This window comes from Balaenoptera borealis (genome assembly GCF_965194805.1).
Source record: "Balaenoptera borealis genome assembly, chromosome: 9".
In the NCBI taxonomy this organism is placed as follows: domain Eukaryota; kingdom Metazoa; phylum Chordata; class Mammalia; order Artiodactyla; family Balaenopteridae; genus Balaenoptera; species Balaenoptera borealis.
In genome coordinates, this window is record NC_138873.1 from 40,435,886 (window position 1) to 40,452,726 (window position 16,841).

Here is a 16,841-nt window from a genome sequence, read left to right on the forward strand (position 1 = left end):
ATTAAAAAAAGGAATAAAAGTGATGTGTAAAGTAGGCTGGGTTTTGGTAGTTTGATATTAATAGTTGACTTTGTTGCTAATTACTGGAATCTATGCCATTGGAACATCTTGCCTTGGATTCTTTTAATTTTACTGCTTTGGTTCATGTAACCAGATGGAAAAACTTGGGAAATAACACACTTTAGATTCCCTAATAATTTATTTTTCCTGTTGTGTGAATTCTGTTGTGCCATTTGTTCTTTCAGAAAAACTGACTTTTCTCTTTAGAATTGTTTGTTAAAGGGACTTTACAAGAAAAAAATAATCAGGTAGTTTAATTTAGTTGAATGTTTTAACCTGTGCTAATAGCCTTTCTCTTACAAAGATTGCTTTGAATTAAAGATACAAAGAAATGATGCATTCCCTGAAGAACATCATGATGATAGTGGTGGAATCTATGGTCAACAAGTTTGAAGAAGATGAAATGCGAAGTCAAGAAAGGCAGAAAAAAATCCAAAAGGAGAAAAGCAATAGTTACTGCACAGACAATTGCTCTGATAGTGATTCGTCATTCAATCAGGTGTGTTGTTTAGTTTTGCATTTTATGTCTTGAAATGGTGTTTAATAATCATTACCTTCAATACATTCTTTATTAGCTAGACTTTTTTCTGCTTTCTAGTGTTAAGATTCAGAAGAATAATAAACAATAACATAATCTAATATTAAAGATGTAGTCCATGAAATAACATCTTCTAGAATTATATGTTCAGTGAATTATATCTGAACAATTATTAATGAGGTAAGGAAATAAACTAGTGGATTTTGGATTAAAAAAATAATAACACTTGAAACAAATCTGCTTAAACTTTAGTTAAAAGATCTTATTCCCAATTAATCATTATTAATCAAATTTTATCTACATTATAGATGAAATATGGAGATAAAACATTTCCCTTATTTATCTTCTGTGAAGGTTGCTGTAAATTGTTAGTTTTAACACATTAAGTTTTTTTTTTATGTCAAAAGATTTGAGGTTTTATATTTTATCTTTCCAGGTTATTGGAATCCTTGTCTTTTGGCTTCAGCAGAGCTAAGGGAAAGGTCAATGTCTAGATTAGTCCTAATAGAAGACAAAGGAAACTAGATAGAGTAGAGCCCATGCATGCACCATGAAATTCCACATAGAAAATTTCAAGCCAGCTGGAATCTGTTTGACCTTCGTGTGAATCCTACCCGATATTTTTAGTGAAACATTTTCACCTAATTAGTTCTAACATAGGGACATAACTATAACATAGATCCTAAACATATAGCAAAAAGGGATTTGTGGAGTTTGGGTGAAACCTGAAATAAGTGTGTGTGTTAGTCACAGTTGAGACTGCACTTTTGAAGGAAAAATGGCTTTGGAATTAGTCAAAGCAGAATGTAAAAGTTATCACTGCAAAAAAAAAATTAAAAAAAAAATAAAAATAAAAAGTTATCACTGTATCATTTAGCAGGAGATATTGTGCTGAGTTTTAAATTTTACAAGTCAGGTTAATTATCTGATGTGAGGAAGGAAGTGACAAAGATTGAGAATTTTCTTCGTGTTTTGGCTCTTAATCATCCCTTGTTGATGTACTCTTTGGAAGAAGCTGGGCTGTAGAGATTTTAGTTCAGCTTAATACAATCAGATGGCTTATTCAGCAGGTTTACTGAACTGCTTCTTCAGATCAAGGACTTTCTGGAAATAAAAGGCACAGAAAAACCCAACTTTAGGACTCTGAGGGATCATAAGATTACACTTTCTTAGTTATTTGATGAACCATGTGTATACACTGAAATCGAACCACAAGAGAAAAAAAGGGGAGCACTGTTAATTTGTTCTAAGAAGTACAAGTATTCAGATCTCAATAGGATTGATTGAGTAGCTGGCAGTTAAGAGGTGCTAGCTAAGCACCAACTTATTTCCAGTCATAGAATCATAGATTTTTGAAGAAATTCACAGCATTGGTAGAAATGGAGTCATACTTTCAGAAGATATTCTTGTTTTTTATTTTGTTTTGATTCTTGAGAAGGACCATGCTTTGAGTTTATATGGCTTCCTTTGGAATGTCCACAGCATATATCTGCATTTTCAAGTGCCCGCCTTATGAATATGACTTTGTGTCAGAAGCGACTAATTAATTGAATTGAAAGTGAACTATGCCCACCAACAAGGTGTGGGATCCCTGGGCCTTTGGAAAAAAGCAGATGAATGCCAGAACTGTCCTGAAAGCTCTTTCAGTGTGGCCAAACTCTAAGATGTTTGGGTATGCTTTTGTTTGGTGAAAAAAGACTCTCTTGCATGTAACTGACCAAAGAGAGGCTGAATTAATAGGTTCAGAATTGAAAGGATCTCTAAAAATATATCATTCATTCCATTAAATATTGATGTTATTATTGATGCCTTCAAAATTGATGTTACTTGCATTGGGCTTTAAAAAAACTGAATTGTTCTATGAATAGTATTCAGTAAACAATTTTCATGCTGCTGTTTTGATATTAGAACACTTGTATTTTGTGAATAGAATAGGCTTTATTTCATTGTTATTTTAAACATTGCATCCTGATTGTATATGGATTTCTGACCCAGTATTGAAAAACTTTGGACATTACTGCCTTGGAGACTGTGTACGTTTGAGCATATTAAAGAATAAAGTTGGCTGATTTTTACTATAGTTGTGAGCAGAGCATTCACTGAAAGCATTTGGCACTGTGATTAAACCTGGAAAAAGTCTGCAAAATAATGCTAGAAAGATAAAAATAATAATATTAGATATCTGTTATTGAGATTGCTGCCATATATTGGTCCCTTTGCTTGGCTTTATATTCACTATAGGTGTTACCAGCCTACTTTACAGAAAAAAGTGAGGCTTATAATAATAGGTAAAACTCGTGTTGCTACTTAGGATTCCACTGTGAATTTAAGCCTGGTCTCTTCCCCTTGATAGTCTGTTCTCTTCTGTGCTGCACAACCTGGAGACTTCTTGGGTTCAAACCTTTGTTCTACCACTTACTAGCTGTGTGACCTTAGACAAGTGTCTTAACTTCCCTGCCGTAGTTTTTCATTTTGAAATGGGAATGATAATACCACTTACCTCATCCTGCTGTTGAGAAGATTAACTGAGTTAATAATTGCTGCTGCTCTGTACGTGTTAGCTTTTATTATTGTTGCTATTTCTTGAAGGATATGTTGAAATGGATACCATTGAGAGACATACTCAAATAGAAATTTCCCAGCTCTAGTCCTGTATGGTTTCTAACTAAGCTTCTATGGGTCATTTTCTCCTGCTGGAAAATTAGAGGATTACCTCTAATATACATTAATCTTTCAAAGTTAATATCCTTTCCTCTTGCAGCTTTTCTTTCTCTTCCCCGACAGTATTCAGTTGTAATATGGCATAGGCATTACATTATGCTTTTTTGTAGTGTGCAAACTATCGATATTTTATTACGTTCTAAGGGAACCCCAAGATGTACCCTTTGTATGGAGAAGGTGAGTTTAGGATAACAGTCACCAGCTGTTCTTTCATGATGTGAACCTACTTAAGGAATTTACTGTTTCTTTACTTTCATGGTAACCTCCCCCTGAAGCCCATCCTTTGGTACCTATGGTAGGCAGAACAACAGCCCTTTCAAGGACATCCATGTCTTAATACCCAGAACCTATGAACCTGTTACCGTACATGGCCCAAGGGACTTTGTTAATGTGATTAAATTAAGGATCTTCAGATGGGGAGATTATTCTGGATTATCCAGGTGAGCCGGATGTAATCACAAGCGTCCTTATAAGAGAGACTCAGGAGGGTCAGAGGTAGAGAAGGTGCTGCGCAGGCTGAAGTAGATGTCGGAGTGATGTGATTGTTGGATTTGAAGACAGAAGGTAGCCCATGAGCCGAGGAATGCAGGCAGTCCCTAGAAGCTGGAAAAGGCAAGGAAATAGATTCTCCCCAGGAGCCAGAAGGAACACAGCTCTCCCAATGTATTCTGACCTCTAGAACTGTAAGATAATAAATTTGTGTTTTTTTAAGTCACTAAGTTTATGGTAACTTGTTACAGTAGCAGTGAGGAAACTAATATCTTGCCATTGTTGCTACCTGTTCAGCTGAAGGCCAGGATCTTTTCTGTTTTTTACTTCCTGGAAAAGAAGCTTTTTGTTTGAACTGCCTCCTGGGAGCAATTTGAATTCCATCTTGTTGCTAGGTTTTGAATTCTTCCAGTAAGACTTTTCTTGAGTAGCTTTTTCCTTTTATTGGGTTTGAGGCCTTTCCCCTGTCTCTGAGTATGTGCTGTGCTATCAACCACTCTAATTTACGTTTTACCCTAACTTCTCAAATCTTAGAATATCTTGAGTTCAGCCCCTTTTCTGGCCTCTCCTAAAATCTTTAAAGTTTTTACAGTGCTCTTTTTGGTGAGGAATTCTGCTTTTGAGGATGTCATACTACTGCTGAGGAATTACAAGATTCTCATCTCTTGTTCAGCAGCATGGGCCAGAACAGTAGGATAGCCACAGCCCAAACTACTATTCAGAAGTTCCTCCATCTCGAGCTACCCTTAATTGATAAGACTTTTATTATTATTATTTGTCTTATAAACAGAAAAAGATAGGAACCTAAAATCCTAAAAATGTAGAAGGGAAAGGGAAAGGCAGCTGAGAGTAGGAAAAAAAAACACGGTGGTATTGGTAATGCAGCTGCCTAGAGTTAAGCTTGAGGCAGGTGGCTTGTTTGAGACAAGAATTGGGTAGGTGCAGGTGTGAGCTTTCTTTGCTTGCTTGTTTAATAGTAATGTCTTGAGACAATTTGACACCAGAAAAACTAATTTCTCTGATTAACAATGCTAATATCTTTATGAATACCTAAGTTTCTTTATACTTTTAAATATTGATAGATTTTTGCTATTTCTCAATGGTAGCACTTTTAAAGAAAAGTGCAGAAGTTCTTTTTTTGTTAAAACATTATTTAAACATCTAGGAAATTAAGAACTTTATCATTTGAAAATATTTTTAAAACCTTATTTTTGTTTTGAATTAATAACTTTGTTCTGTATTTAAGGCTTAATGAAGGGTGGGCTCATAACTTTAAGAAGTTTTAGATGCACTACAATTTTGAAAAACTATTCTACATGAAGCTAATTCATTCCAAATCTTGGAAACAAGTCAAACTCTGGCTGTGCCATTGATGAGCTGTGGGCTTTGGCTTCTTAACCTCTTTCAGTGCCTCAATTTTCTTAACTTATAGAGGAGATAGTAATAATATTTACTCTTATAAGGTTGCCTTGCAGATTTAATGTATGTAAAGCATTTTGAACAGTACTTGGCTCATATTAAGCTCTTATATAAATGTTTGCTCTTATCATTATCATCATCACTGGGTGGTGGTTCTTTTTCTTTTGTAAGAACAGGAAAGAAATCATTATACAATTACACATACTAAAGCCTAAAGAATCATTAGGTTTAATATTTATATGTTTTATTTCCCATAGCTCTTTGTTTGAACAACAGTAATAGTTGTCTTTCTTTGACTAGTTGTATTTCAATGGTTTATATAGTTTACAAACCAAATATTTAAATAGAGATTTCTAGAGTAATTTGAGGGTGGTATGATTTTTGAACTTAAAGTGTAGTTATTGACTAATGTGAATATTCTTCAATATATGTTGTAATAAAGTGAATATATCTCTTTAAAACAACAAAAGTTACAGAATGCATCTTATGTTCACTATCTTTAGGTATACTGAATGTGACAGGAATGTATACAAATCTTATTTTAGCATCTAAAGACCTTTAATTAGGATCCTTATGATCCTACAGTAGGACCAAAATCCATCTTAGATTATCAACCTATTCTACTTCTTGCTCTTTTCCCTGTAGCATTTGCTCAGAAATTATTTGCTTGGTTTATACTTTCACACACGTAAATATGTCTAAAAATGTTTTCCTTTTGGAATTATCTACCTATATTGATATCACCAACAGGTCTGTTTTGTGTTGCTTTACCAATCAAGTTGGCAGACACTGCTCCCCTCAGGAATTTTTAATCTGATATTTTCAGCTGTTCTAAATATTTCTAACAACTCTGTTGTAGTCAATGGAACACGTTTTCTACATGTTCCAGTTAAGTATCAATAAATTATTATAGTTAGTTGCAATGGAAATTTGTCCATCCAATGATACACAATAACACACAGAAATGTTAAAAAAACTATATAGGTAAACTTTAAGGTAGGTATTAGACTTATTCTCATTTCTAGTGTAGTATTTCATTGCTTAAGTAACATTTTAAGAGTAATTTGTACTATGTTTAAGAAGACAAAGGAATCTTATAGGGTAGTAAGCATATTAATGAGGCTACTCCAATCAGATAACTACTAAAGGCTATGCTTTTCTAATATGCATTATTACCTGAGAGGAAAGACAAACATGGTAGAATTAAGGGACTTCAACTCCTTGGATACATATTCAACCAACAAATATGTATTGGGCATATGCTATGTACAATATCTTGTGCCAGGCACTGTAAAATTGCAAAGATTAATCAGATATACATTATTTTTTCAAGGAGCTTACTTGAGAGTAAAGAGATAGGATATGTACATAAATAACCAAGTTGCAAGTAGAAGTAATGTGTCATGGGAATCCGAAGACGAGTCCTTATAACCAAGAATATCCAAGAGCTATAGAGGAAAGTATTTCAGACAAGGGAAAGTTCAAAATTTCTGCATCGACAAAGAATGAGGCATATCTGGGAAGCTCTGAGTAGTTTATGTGAAGGGTTAGGACAGAGTTTGCAGGGAGTAAATTGGAAGGTTAGATTAAGGGCAGTTTATGGAGTAAGGGTAAGGATTATATCTTAATCATTATTTATTGTTTCTAGCTATAAAATCATGGTGCCTGGTAACATAGTAGGTGTCTGACACATAGTAGATGCCGAATAAATATTTGAGGAATAAATGAATGACTTCAAAAGCTAAATTGAATTGTTTTGTAATTTGAGAGAAATCATTTTAGGTTTCTTAACAGGAAAGTGTGCGTCAGACCTAACAGTTGGATGCAGAAGGGCATGGGATGGGGAGAAAGTGGATGTAGGGAGATAAGTTAGAAGGCTATCATGGTAGTTAAGTAAAAAGTAATGAGGACCTGAACTGAGGAGGCTTTGTAGGAGTAGAGACTGATGTGAAATTATTGCAGGAGTAGGATCATTAAGCTCGATTTTTGAGATGTTTTGGAGGGAGTAGTGCAAAGTGGAAGTAGAAGTTAAAGGTCTAGTTATGTTTTTTTAAGCCAAAGTGGCTGGGAGACTATGATGTTATGAACCAAGTCTGGAATTAGATGTGGAGAAGAATGTGGTGGGTTCTTCTTTTATTCTTTTTTGTTGTTGTTGTTGGGTATACGTATTGAATTTCAGACACCAGTAAGGTATCCCAGTGGTGTAGCAGGTAGTTGAACATGCAGGATTCATTTGGTAGAAATGTTGGGGATAACAACGTGAGTCATCTGTGCAGAGATGTTGCTACTTAAGCCACCTAAGTAAGCAAGACCTTAGGAAACACATTTCAGAGGACAGACAGAAATGGAAGAATGGGTTAGAAAGGGTACTAAACCATATTGCACTGGGTAGGAGGTTAAGGGGGGGATGAAGGCTAGAGGGAAGTCAAATAAGATGAGGACTAAGAAAAGATCTTTGGATTTGGTGGTTAACTGTTCACCACAGAATAATGTTGAGAGTAAGAGGAGGGAAGTTGAGGGATCATCATACTGATTAGTTGCGATCATTTTTGTGAAGTAAAAAGCAAAGACATTTTCAAAGTAAGGGTTGCTTGCCTGAGGTATTGATCATAAAGAGATTAAAAAAAAAAGTCTTTGTCAGGGGGAGCATTTAAGCAAATGAATTTTAATATCTAAGTATTATCTTTTTTGACTGCTACTTGACATAATATTGGTTGTTTCACCAAATATGAACTCCTGTAGTTGCGAATGTTCAAACAGTATCTGACTCTGCATTTACCAGGGCTGTTGTACAACGTGACTTCTCTTTTAGAAAAGAAGCTGAATGGAAATCTATGGAAATCAATGAATTATATTTATAGATCTTGAATAGGCAGTAGGTAGGGGGGGACTCAGTTTTCTATTTTCAGATAGAAAATTCCCTGATTGAAGTAAATTTGAGATTTACTTCAAATTTTAAAATTTAATAATGATAAAGCAAAAAGACTTTACATTTTTCCCTTTTAATTCTTACAGTGATGCTAGGAAGTGGATGTGAAAACTGAGGATGGGGTTAAAGATTCCAGGGTCACATAGCTAGTTAGAATTTTAAAACCTGGCTTAACCTTCTGTCTGATTAAAATTCATGTCCTTGATATCCTTATTTGCTAATGAGCTGGATGGCAGGACATTTTAGACATAGATGATAATCTGATAAAAGTCATGATAGTGGAAGTGGGAGGACCAGAAGAAATCAATTTTACACGAGGCAAAAGGGCCAGGCTAAAGAAAAGAGCTTGTGTAATTAGCAGTAGAATGAGTGTGTATATGTACTTTATATACATACTATATACACATATGGACATATATACTTCTATATATATATACAACATATATCTTAATGTTTATATATGTATGTATATACTATGTAAGATATCGTGTGTTGTCTATGTATACTTTTTTCCCATTAGACAAGACAAGCTGCATTTATATATACTTACATTTTATTTAGTAGTTACCACTCATACATTTTAGTATTTTAATTGTTGTATAATGAAAACTCAAAGATCTATTATTTAATATACAGTTCTTCTAATTTTAAAAAGTAGTATATACAGACTTCAGCAGTTGAATTATATACTTTATTTTTTAATTTAATTTTTTTTTATATACAGGTTCTATTTTATACATGTTAGTGTATGTATGTCAATCCCAATCTCTCAATTCATCCCACCGCCACCCATCACCTCCTCCCCCCGGACCCCCGCTTTCCCCCTTTGGTGTCCATACGTTTGTTCTCTACATCTGTGTCTTTATTTCTGCCGTGCAAACTGGTTCATCTATACTATTTTTCTAGATTCCACATATATGCGTTAATATATGATATTTGTTTTTCTGACTTACTTCACTCTGTATGGCAGTCTCTGGGTCCATCCACATCTCTACAAATGACCCAGTTTTGTTCCTTTTTATGCTGAGTAATATTCCATTGTGTAAATGAACCACATCTTCTTTATCTGTTCGTCTGTCGATGGGCATTTAGGTTGCTTCCATGACCTGGCTATTGTAAATAGTGCTGCAGTGAACACTGGGGTGCATGTGTCTTTTTGAATTATGGTTTTCTCTGGGTATATGCCCAATGAACTATATACCTTTAGAAAGGAGTAAAACTGAGGACATTTTTAAGGCTTTTTAAGAAAATTTATGTTGAAGGATCTGAAAATATCAGGCTGTTTTGGGTTTGTTATCGAGTGGCAATATGTACCCTGTATTGTTAGAGACAATGTAACATGGTAGGAAGACTGGCTGTGGAGTCATTCTCGAGTTTAACAAATGTATATTGAGTGCCAACTCTGTATCCAGCACTGTTTCAGGTATTGAGGATACTATAGTGAAAAAGACCAAATTCTAAGTGATAGGAAGGCAGCCATGCAAAGCTCTAGAAGAATAGCATTGCAAGGCAGCAGGAATGGCAATGGCAGAGGTTCTTAGGCTAGAGTGGGCATGGCATCTTCCAGGGATGGAGGAAAGAAAGGCCAGCATGACTGAAACCTGCATGGCAGAGGGCAGAGTGGTATGAGAGAAAGTTAAATAGGCAGGGGCCAGATCGTGTAAGTCAAACTTTTATATTTTATTCTGAGTAAAGCAGGAAGTCTTTTTGTGGGGTTGAAGTAAGGGAGATAAAGAGACTTGATCTATAATTTTGAGAAGCTTTGTCTATTGCTAGAGAATGGATGATGGGGTAGAGGAGGATGAGATTAAGAGCAGAAGCAGGGAGACCAGTTAGGATGAATTTAAGTAGTCTAGAGTTGATGATGGTGTCAGCTAAGGTTTTAGCAGTGAAGTGGCAATGGGTAGTTAGAGTTATGATATGTGAAACTTGGGAGTTGTCATGGCATTGGATGTATGAAATGAGAGGAAACAAGGAGTCAAGATTGACTCCTATTTTTGACTTAAGACAAAATATGGATGGATGGTAGAACTATTTACCAAGATGGGGAAGTTTGAGGGAGGAGCAGGTTTGGAATAAAAAAATCAAGAGTTTTATTTTGGATATGTTAAGTTTGAGGTGCTTATTAAACATCCAGGGGAAGTGTTGAAAGGGTAATTATATATGTTACCTTGGAGATGAAGTGACTGATAAATTTGAGTCATTGTGATGTATTTAAGAACTAGATGAGAACACCTCAAGAGAGTATAGACAGTGAAGAGAAGAGGGTCTCTAATGAAGATGGGAATCTGAGTTCTGATTGCTGGGTGACTTGGTTTTCAGATTTCTCATACTTCAGAGTCATTGTGAATTGAGGTAGTACGAGGCTTGTTACATAATAACGGCAGCTTTTATTTTTAGGCGGTTATTTAAGGTATTATTTAATTGCTTTGGCAAGAAGAAGATTCCTTTTCTAAAACAGCTTATGGTCTTCTCTAAACTTTTTTCTAGATGGAAGTTTTTACTTTAGGAATTCTTCACCTAAGAGGAGACATGGAGAAAGTTTAAGGAGAAGCACAGGAAAGAAAAGGAACAGAAAAGTTCAAGCAGCATCGTAGCTATGCTTAGGGTACCATCAGTGCCTTCTTATTTGTTTATGTTGTTTTACCTTTGTTTCATACATCTCAGATTCCTGGGTACAAAACATTTTTAGCTTAATATCTTTTGAGTCTTATAATGTTCTACATGTTGCAATTGCTCAGCAAATGATAACCTCATATACATGAAAGTACACTGTCCTACTGGGACATTAAGTTTCATTTAAATGCCTTGGGATACAAAAATTCTAAGTTTGCCGCTAAATCAAAATAGATCATTCCCTTCTCTTGTTTCAGAATCTGTTTTGTGCTTGGAGTTATATGAAAAATCATTTATGACAATACTCCTAAAAGTCTACTAAATGAATGAAGGAATTAATGTTCTGTTAATTGTGTTACAGAGTTATAAATTTTGTCAAGGAAAATTACAGTTGATTTTAGACCAGTTGGATCCTGGGCAACCTAAAGAGGTAAGTTTAAAGGATAACTGTCAAGTTCAGTCAGATATATATATATATGTAATAGATTATAATTAGTAGCAGCTGGATTATTTCTCTTGAAGATAGTCCTTTAATATCATGGCAGTTCTAGACTGATATCCCTGCTAGACTTTCTAGTCTTGAAATGAAAAGTCACAGAGTAAGAGAGGCTCTCCTTAGAGAGTTCTCACAGTTTGTAAGAGGAAATTTTTATTTCTAGTTTCAATTTTCAAGGATGAATTTATGAGCAGTTTCTCCCAAACTGTTCCTTCACTGTTGCTTTGTATGTGATATTTTAGTGATTTCTTTGAAGAAAAAAATCTTCATTTAATGCTCTTTCTACTTCTGGAAAACGTGAGCAACTTTGACACATGTTCATTTATTAGAAAATATTTTTAAAAAGCAATTTTATTGAATTGAGCCTCTTTATATTGTAATAATTGTATAAATTACTGTTTATGAAGTTTTATTTCATTTGAAAGTCAGTCTGTTTCACTTGAAATAGAAAATGATAGGATTTTTGAAGTACCTCAGACGTCTGTTATATCTTGCCATTTGGTCTCGTTTTTGAAATACATTGTTTTTCTTCAACTTTTCATTTTAAATTAAGTGAATAGCTATGATTTACTCCCACCGATTTTTTTTTTTTTTCCCTCTCAGCATTTCGCATTCTGATTTATTTTCTAGGTTTTAGTAAATGTTTCAACAGATTGGCAATGGAACCTGACTTTATATGATAACAATATTATTGTCTTTAGTTTAAGTGGATTATTTGGAAATCTATACTTGTTCAGAAACCTTTGTTCTACTTCTGCAAATAGTAAATTGTTAATGGAGTTTTGTCCTAAAAATTAAGTGAAAAGGAGAAATTTACTTAATATTTTTAAACTCTCTTCATAGTCCCCCTAATGCCTATCCCAAATAAAATTGTATTTAAGAGTTTTTCATATGAATATATAGACATTTTTAAACACATGTGTATTCTATTTGTTTCACCTAAAACTTGACACCCTGAAAACTGACACCTTGACACATTCCGAGGGCTTGGTGTCCTAAGGTCTTAGCTCTTTGACTCTTCATTTTTTTTTCCCCCCTCACTAGGTTTCAGTTATTTCAGCTGAGGAACAACCAAATTTTGAGGAACAGGTTGGAATCAGTGTGTTATTACTCACTAGTTGGAGAGTGAGTGGGGGAGAAGCTTTATTCCACTTACGATTGGAGTAGAGCTATTTGCGACTGCTGTCCCTTGGGTCATACTGTCTTGAGTGAATTCTGATTGAATTTTGAGAAGAATGATTAATAAATAAGATTTCTGTGAAAATTCAGAAATTCAGTTTTGCATCACATTGCTGAATCACTTTTTTTTCCCTATATCAGTGGTTAGAAGGTCAGAAAATACGGTGTAGCAGCAAAAACAAGTTCAAATTAATTGTTTTGTGAGAATTGTTCATATATCCTAGAATGGGAATGCTTCACCAGGGACATAACTGGGCAGTGTTTTAGAATTAGAGTCCTCAAACTGTAGTACCACCTATGGGGGTCTGTTCAAGTGAGGAAAGTCTATGGAGGAGACACTGGAATACCTTATTCTGGTGATTCAGATTTGGCTACCATCCCTTCTCCTCTTCCCCTTAGACGTGTGACCTAGAATCTCCTAATATAGTTAGGTTATTTTATGTAAAGCAAAAATTAAAACACTATTTAGTTTCTCTGCTTAACAGTTTAAAAAATGAATTAAGAATTGTTTTATAAAAGGGCCTCTGATTTTCCATTGGCTCTTTAAAGCAGTTATCCAGACTCTGCCTTTCAATGTTTGTTAAATATTTGGAGAATTGCTATTATTTTGGTGGCTGAGTATTAATAAAAATTCTTTTAAAAAATTATAGGTGAGATATGAAGGCTTGCAAACGTTATGTTCAGCTCCTCCATCTGATGTATTGAACTGTGAAAACTGGACCACTCTCTGTGAGAAACTGACAGTGTGTCTTTCAGATCCTGATCCTGTATTTAGTGTAAGGAAATGCTTACAGAAGTGTTAAGAATTCCTGTTTTTTTTTTTTCCTACTATTCTAGAAGCAAATGGAATATAATTTTCTTTAATGGTAGCTCAAATATTTAATAGTAGTGCAAATATAACTTCAGCTGCAGCTTTTGAATTGTCAAGATTTTTTTTTTTTTTAAAGGAATTAACTTACTATGTCATGATTAGATTCAAAGTATGCTTGGTCAGTGTCATACTTCATTGCCAAATAATAGACTATGTTAGCTTATGCATTTTGTTTTATCTTGTAAAGGGATATCCAAGTATCTGTGTCAATGTTTTTGAATTAAGAAAAATATTTTAAAAGAAAGAGTGTGTTTTTGAAAGAATTCATGATACATGAAGACTTGAGCTTACAATGATTACAATTTATTCTAAAGGATTAATAAGCATTTTCCCTGTGCAGTTAAGTGTTAGAGATTGCTTAACTGCTTAAAAAGAGAAGTTAGAAAACTGTAAAGCTAACACTTTAGAAGATAATTGAGATGATAATTGAGATGAATTATAAAACTAATATAGAAAATTACAAAAACTGTAAAGTTAGTCAGTAGAGAGTTATTTTATATTAAAAAAATGATTCACATATGACTTCTCAGAAATACTATGTTGAAAAGTAAGATTATATTAAAAAGTGCAGTAATTATATGGGATTAAAAAAAAATCCTGACTGTATTCCAGCATCACATTTAACTACAAACTAGGTTTTTTATGTATGTACATATGTATTTATTTTGGCCGCACTGGGTCTTTGTTGTGGCACTTGGGTTTCTCTAGTTGTGGCACGCGGGCTTAGATGTGGTATGTGGGAACTTAGTTTGCAGACCAGGGATCGAACCCGGGCCCCCTGCATTGGGAGCACAGAGTCTTAACCACTGGACCACCAGGGAAGTCCCCCAAACTAGGTTTTTTTTAAGTGTCTTTTTCTTCATAAATGATGTGTCAGTGAAGAAAAAAATTGGCTTTAAAATTGATAAGGTTTTTTTATATAGAATTTTTTAAGGTATTAGTAAAAAAAAATTTCCAGCTCTTCAACAAATATGCACTGAATACCTACAGTGTACATCATTGTAGTTCAGATGCTGGGAACACTGAGCAAGACAGAAGCCTTTGCCTTCATAGAACTTCTAGAAGAGGAGACAGACAGTAAACAGTTAATACAAGTAAAAATAAAACTCAGTACCTTTTTACTACTTAAAATTACTCTTCCGTCAATGAAAATATAATTATACTGGTACACAGAAGTGGTTTAGAAACAAGTGGTTTGTTATTTTTATAAGGGGGGAAATGGTGTTTAATTACCCAATACCTGGATGCAGTTCAACCATACTAACCCCAGAGGGTGATGCAGACTTCTCTAAAAACTCAAGGATTCAAGAACTTCAAAGGGGAAGGATATTTCAGGGTTACCTTTTAACATTTCAAGGCATTCTAACAGGAAATACAACTGTAAATTTCCCTCTTAAAGACAGAATAGTGGTCTAATAGGTTTCCTTTATTCCTTTTATAAACATGGTAAAGATCCTACTGGGTCAATGTAAGTGGCCTGATTTGACCATTATATTCAGCAAGAGTCAATGTCCATACTTAAGGCAATAAAATTGGAAGACATTGTCATAGAGGGGAAATGGTAATAAAACCAATCAACTTGAATAGAAAACAAGGCATGGTGTTCTTTTCATCTAGAACTTACGCTTTACCCAAATTCTTGAGTTTGATTCTGTTTCTTCATTTTCTACTCTAAAGCAGGGGTCCCCAATCCCCAGGAACTGGGCCGCACAGCAGGAGGTGAGCGGCTACGCTTCATCTGCCGCTCCCCATGGCTCGCATTATGGCCTTAAGCATCCCCGCCCTACTGTCTGTGGAAAAATTGTCTTCCACAAAACTGGTCCCTGGTGCCAAAAAGGTTGGGGAATGCTGCTCTAAAGGACTCTTACATGTAACTGAGTGAAGCCTATAGTGTTCGGAAAGTATGACAAATACTTACCAATTGCTGCAACTGTGAAAACTTCCCAAAATATTTAATATCCTGTGTTCAGTACGAACCTCTTGGGTTATTGAAATATATTTTTAGTCACTTGGGTAACCATTTTTTGTAAGTGTATTCATCTAATATTTGATATAGTCAAGGTTAGTTTTTTCTTCAGAGTAGAACATTTGAGAGAATTTTTTTAATGGGAAACTGAATTTCACTGTTAGGATCAATCCCATCAAAGTTGGTATAATTAAAATGATAAGCTGGGCTTCCCTGGTGGCGCAGTGGTTGAGAGTCTGCCTGCCAATGCAGGGGACACGGGTTTGAGCCCTGGTCTGGGAAGATCCCACATGCCGCGGAGCAGCTAGGCCCGTGAGCCACAATTACTGAGCCTGCGCGTCTGGAGCCTGTGCTCCGCAACAAGAGAGGCCGCGATAGTGAGAGGCCCGCGCACCGCGATGAAGAGTGGCCCCCACTTGCCGCAACTGGAGAAAGCCCTCGCACAGAAACGAGGACCCAACACAGCCAGAAATAAAAAAAAAAAAAAAAAAAAAAAAATGATAAGCTGTCATTTCTAGGTGCCTACGAGTGTCAGGTACTGACTACATCTGTTATCTCATTTAATTCATTTACATTGTGGTAGTTTCTACTTTACGTTTTAATAATGTAAAATTTTGGAATATAATATTTTTCTTGGGAATAGGCAAAATTATTGAAGTCCTAAAAATCTGATTAATCTTCCTATGTGAGCAATTAAAACAGAAACAAATAGCGGATTTGGAAAGGAGTGGGGTTTTTTGTTTGTTTTGTTTTACATCTAGTACTCCTACTGTTTCCTTGTTTGGCTCCTTTACATTGTGTCAAATTGTAACAAATTATACTGTTTCCTTTCTTCACCCCATCTCCCCATGTCTGTATCTGCTATTACCAGATTTTACAACAATATACTGCTGTATTAGATTGACTCTTAAGTTTTGGTTGACTTTACTATTTGCCAACCAACACAAGAATGCGCCGTTTTAGTTACATTTCTACTGAAATTTTTGAATGGTCTTGGTTTATTAAGTTTTTTACTATGCAGAAAACGATTCTTACAAAAATAGATGATGAAAGAATCTTGGATACAAATCTTGTTTCATTTCCATAGGACCGGATTTTAAAATTCTATGCACAGACGTTTACACTTTCACCGTTACATATGACCAAGGAAATTTATAAAAGCTTAGGTATGTTTATTATATCATTTTTAAAACTTAAAAGTTTGTATTTAAGAAAATGGATAGGAAATAACTGTTGCAGAAAGCACTGTAAATGAATGGCATAATAACCTTATTTTTATTTTTTCTTTTTAGCTAAATATTTGGAGTTACACTTTATTTCTAGAGAAAATCATACTCCTACTCTTTCAACTGGCATAGATATAACTAATCCTAATGTGATCCATTTACTTAAAAAGGTATTCATTTTCTATAATATGCTTTTATTTCTGTTTAATTCTATATTTAAGAATTCTAACTTCTTGAGAACGGTTATGCACTGTTTTATAGGTTCGTCTTCTAAATGAGTATCAGAAAGAGGCTCCATCTTTCTGGATTCGACACCCAGAAAAGTAAGCCC

General features: G+C 34.8%; 1 protein-coding gene across 3 annotated transcripts in view; it reads left to right on the plus strand.

Annotated features, from left to right (window-relative positions):
• The window catches only part of TBC1D32 (TBC1 domain family member 32), a 188,890-nt gene that overhangs the window by 18,929 nt on the left and 153,120 nt on the right, over positions 1 to 16,841 (plus strand). For all 3 annotated transcript variants that reach the window (XM_082406091.1, XM_082406092.1, XM_082406093.1), the window contains 6 exons: positions 382 to 559; positions 11,134 to 11,202; positions 13,098 to 13,223; positions 16,372 to 16,450; positions 16,577 to 16,680; positions 16,772 to 16,833. In XM_082406091.1, coding sequence (XP_082262217.1) covers positions 382 to 559; positions 11,134 to 11,202; positions 13,098 to 13,223; positions 16,372 to 16,450; positions 16,577 to 16,680; positions 16,772 to 16,833 — 618 coding nt within the window. The remainder of the gene's footprint in view (positions 1 to 381; positions 560 to 11,133; positions 11,203 to 13,097; positions 13,224 to 16,371; positions 16,451 to 16,576; positions 16,681 to 16,771; positions 16,834 to 16,841) is intronic.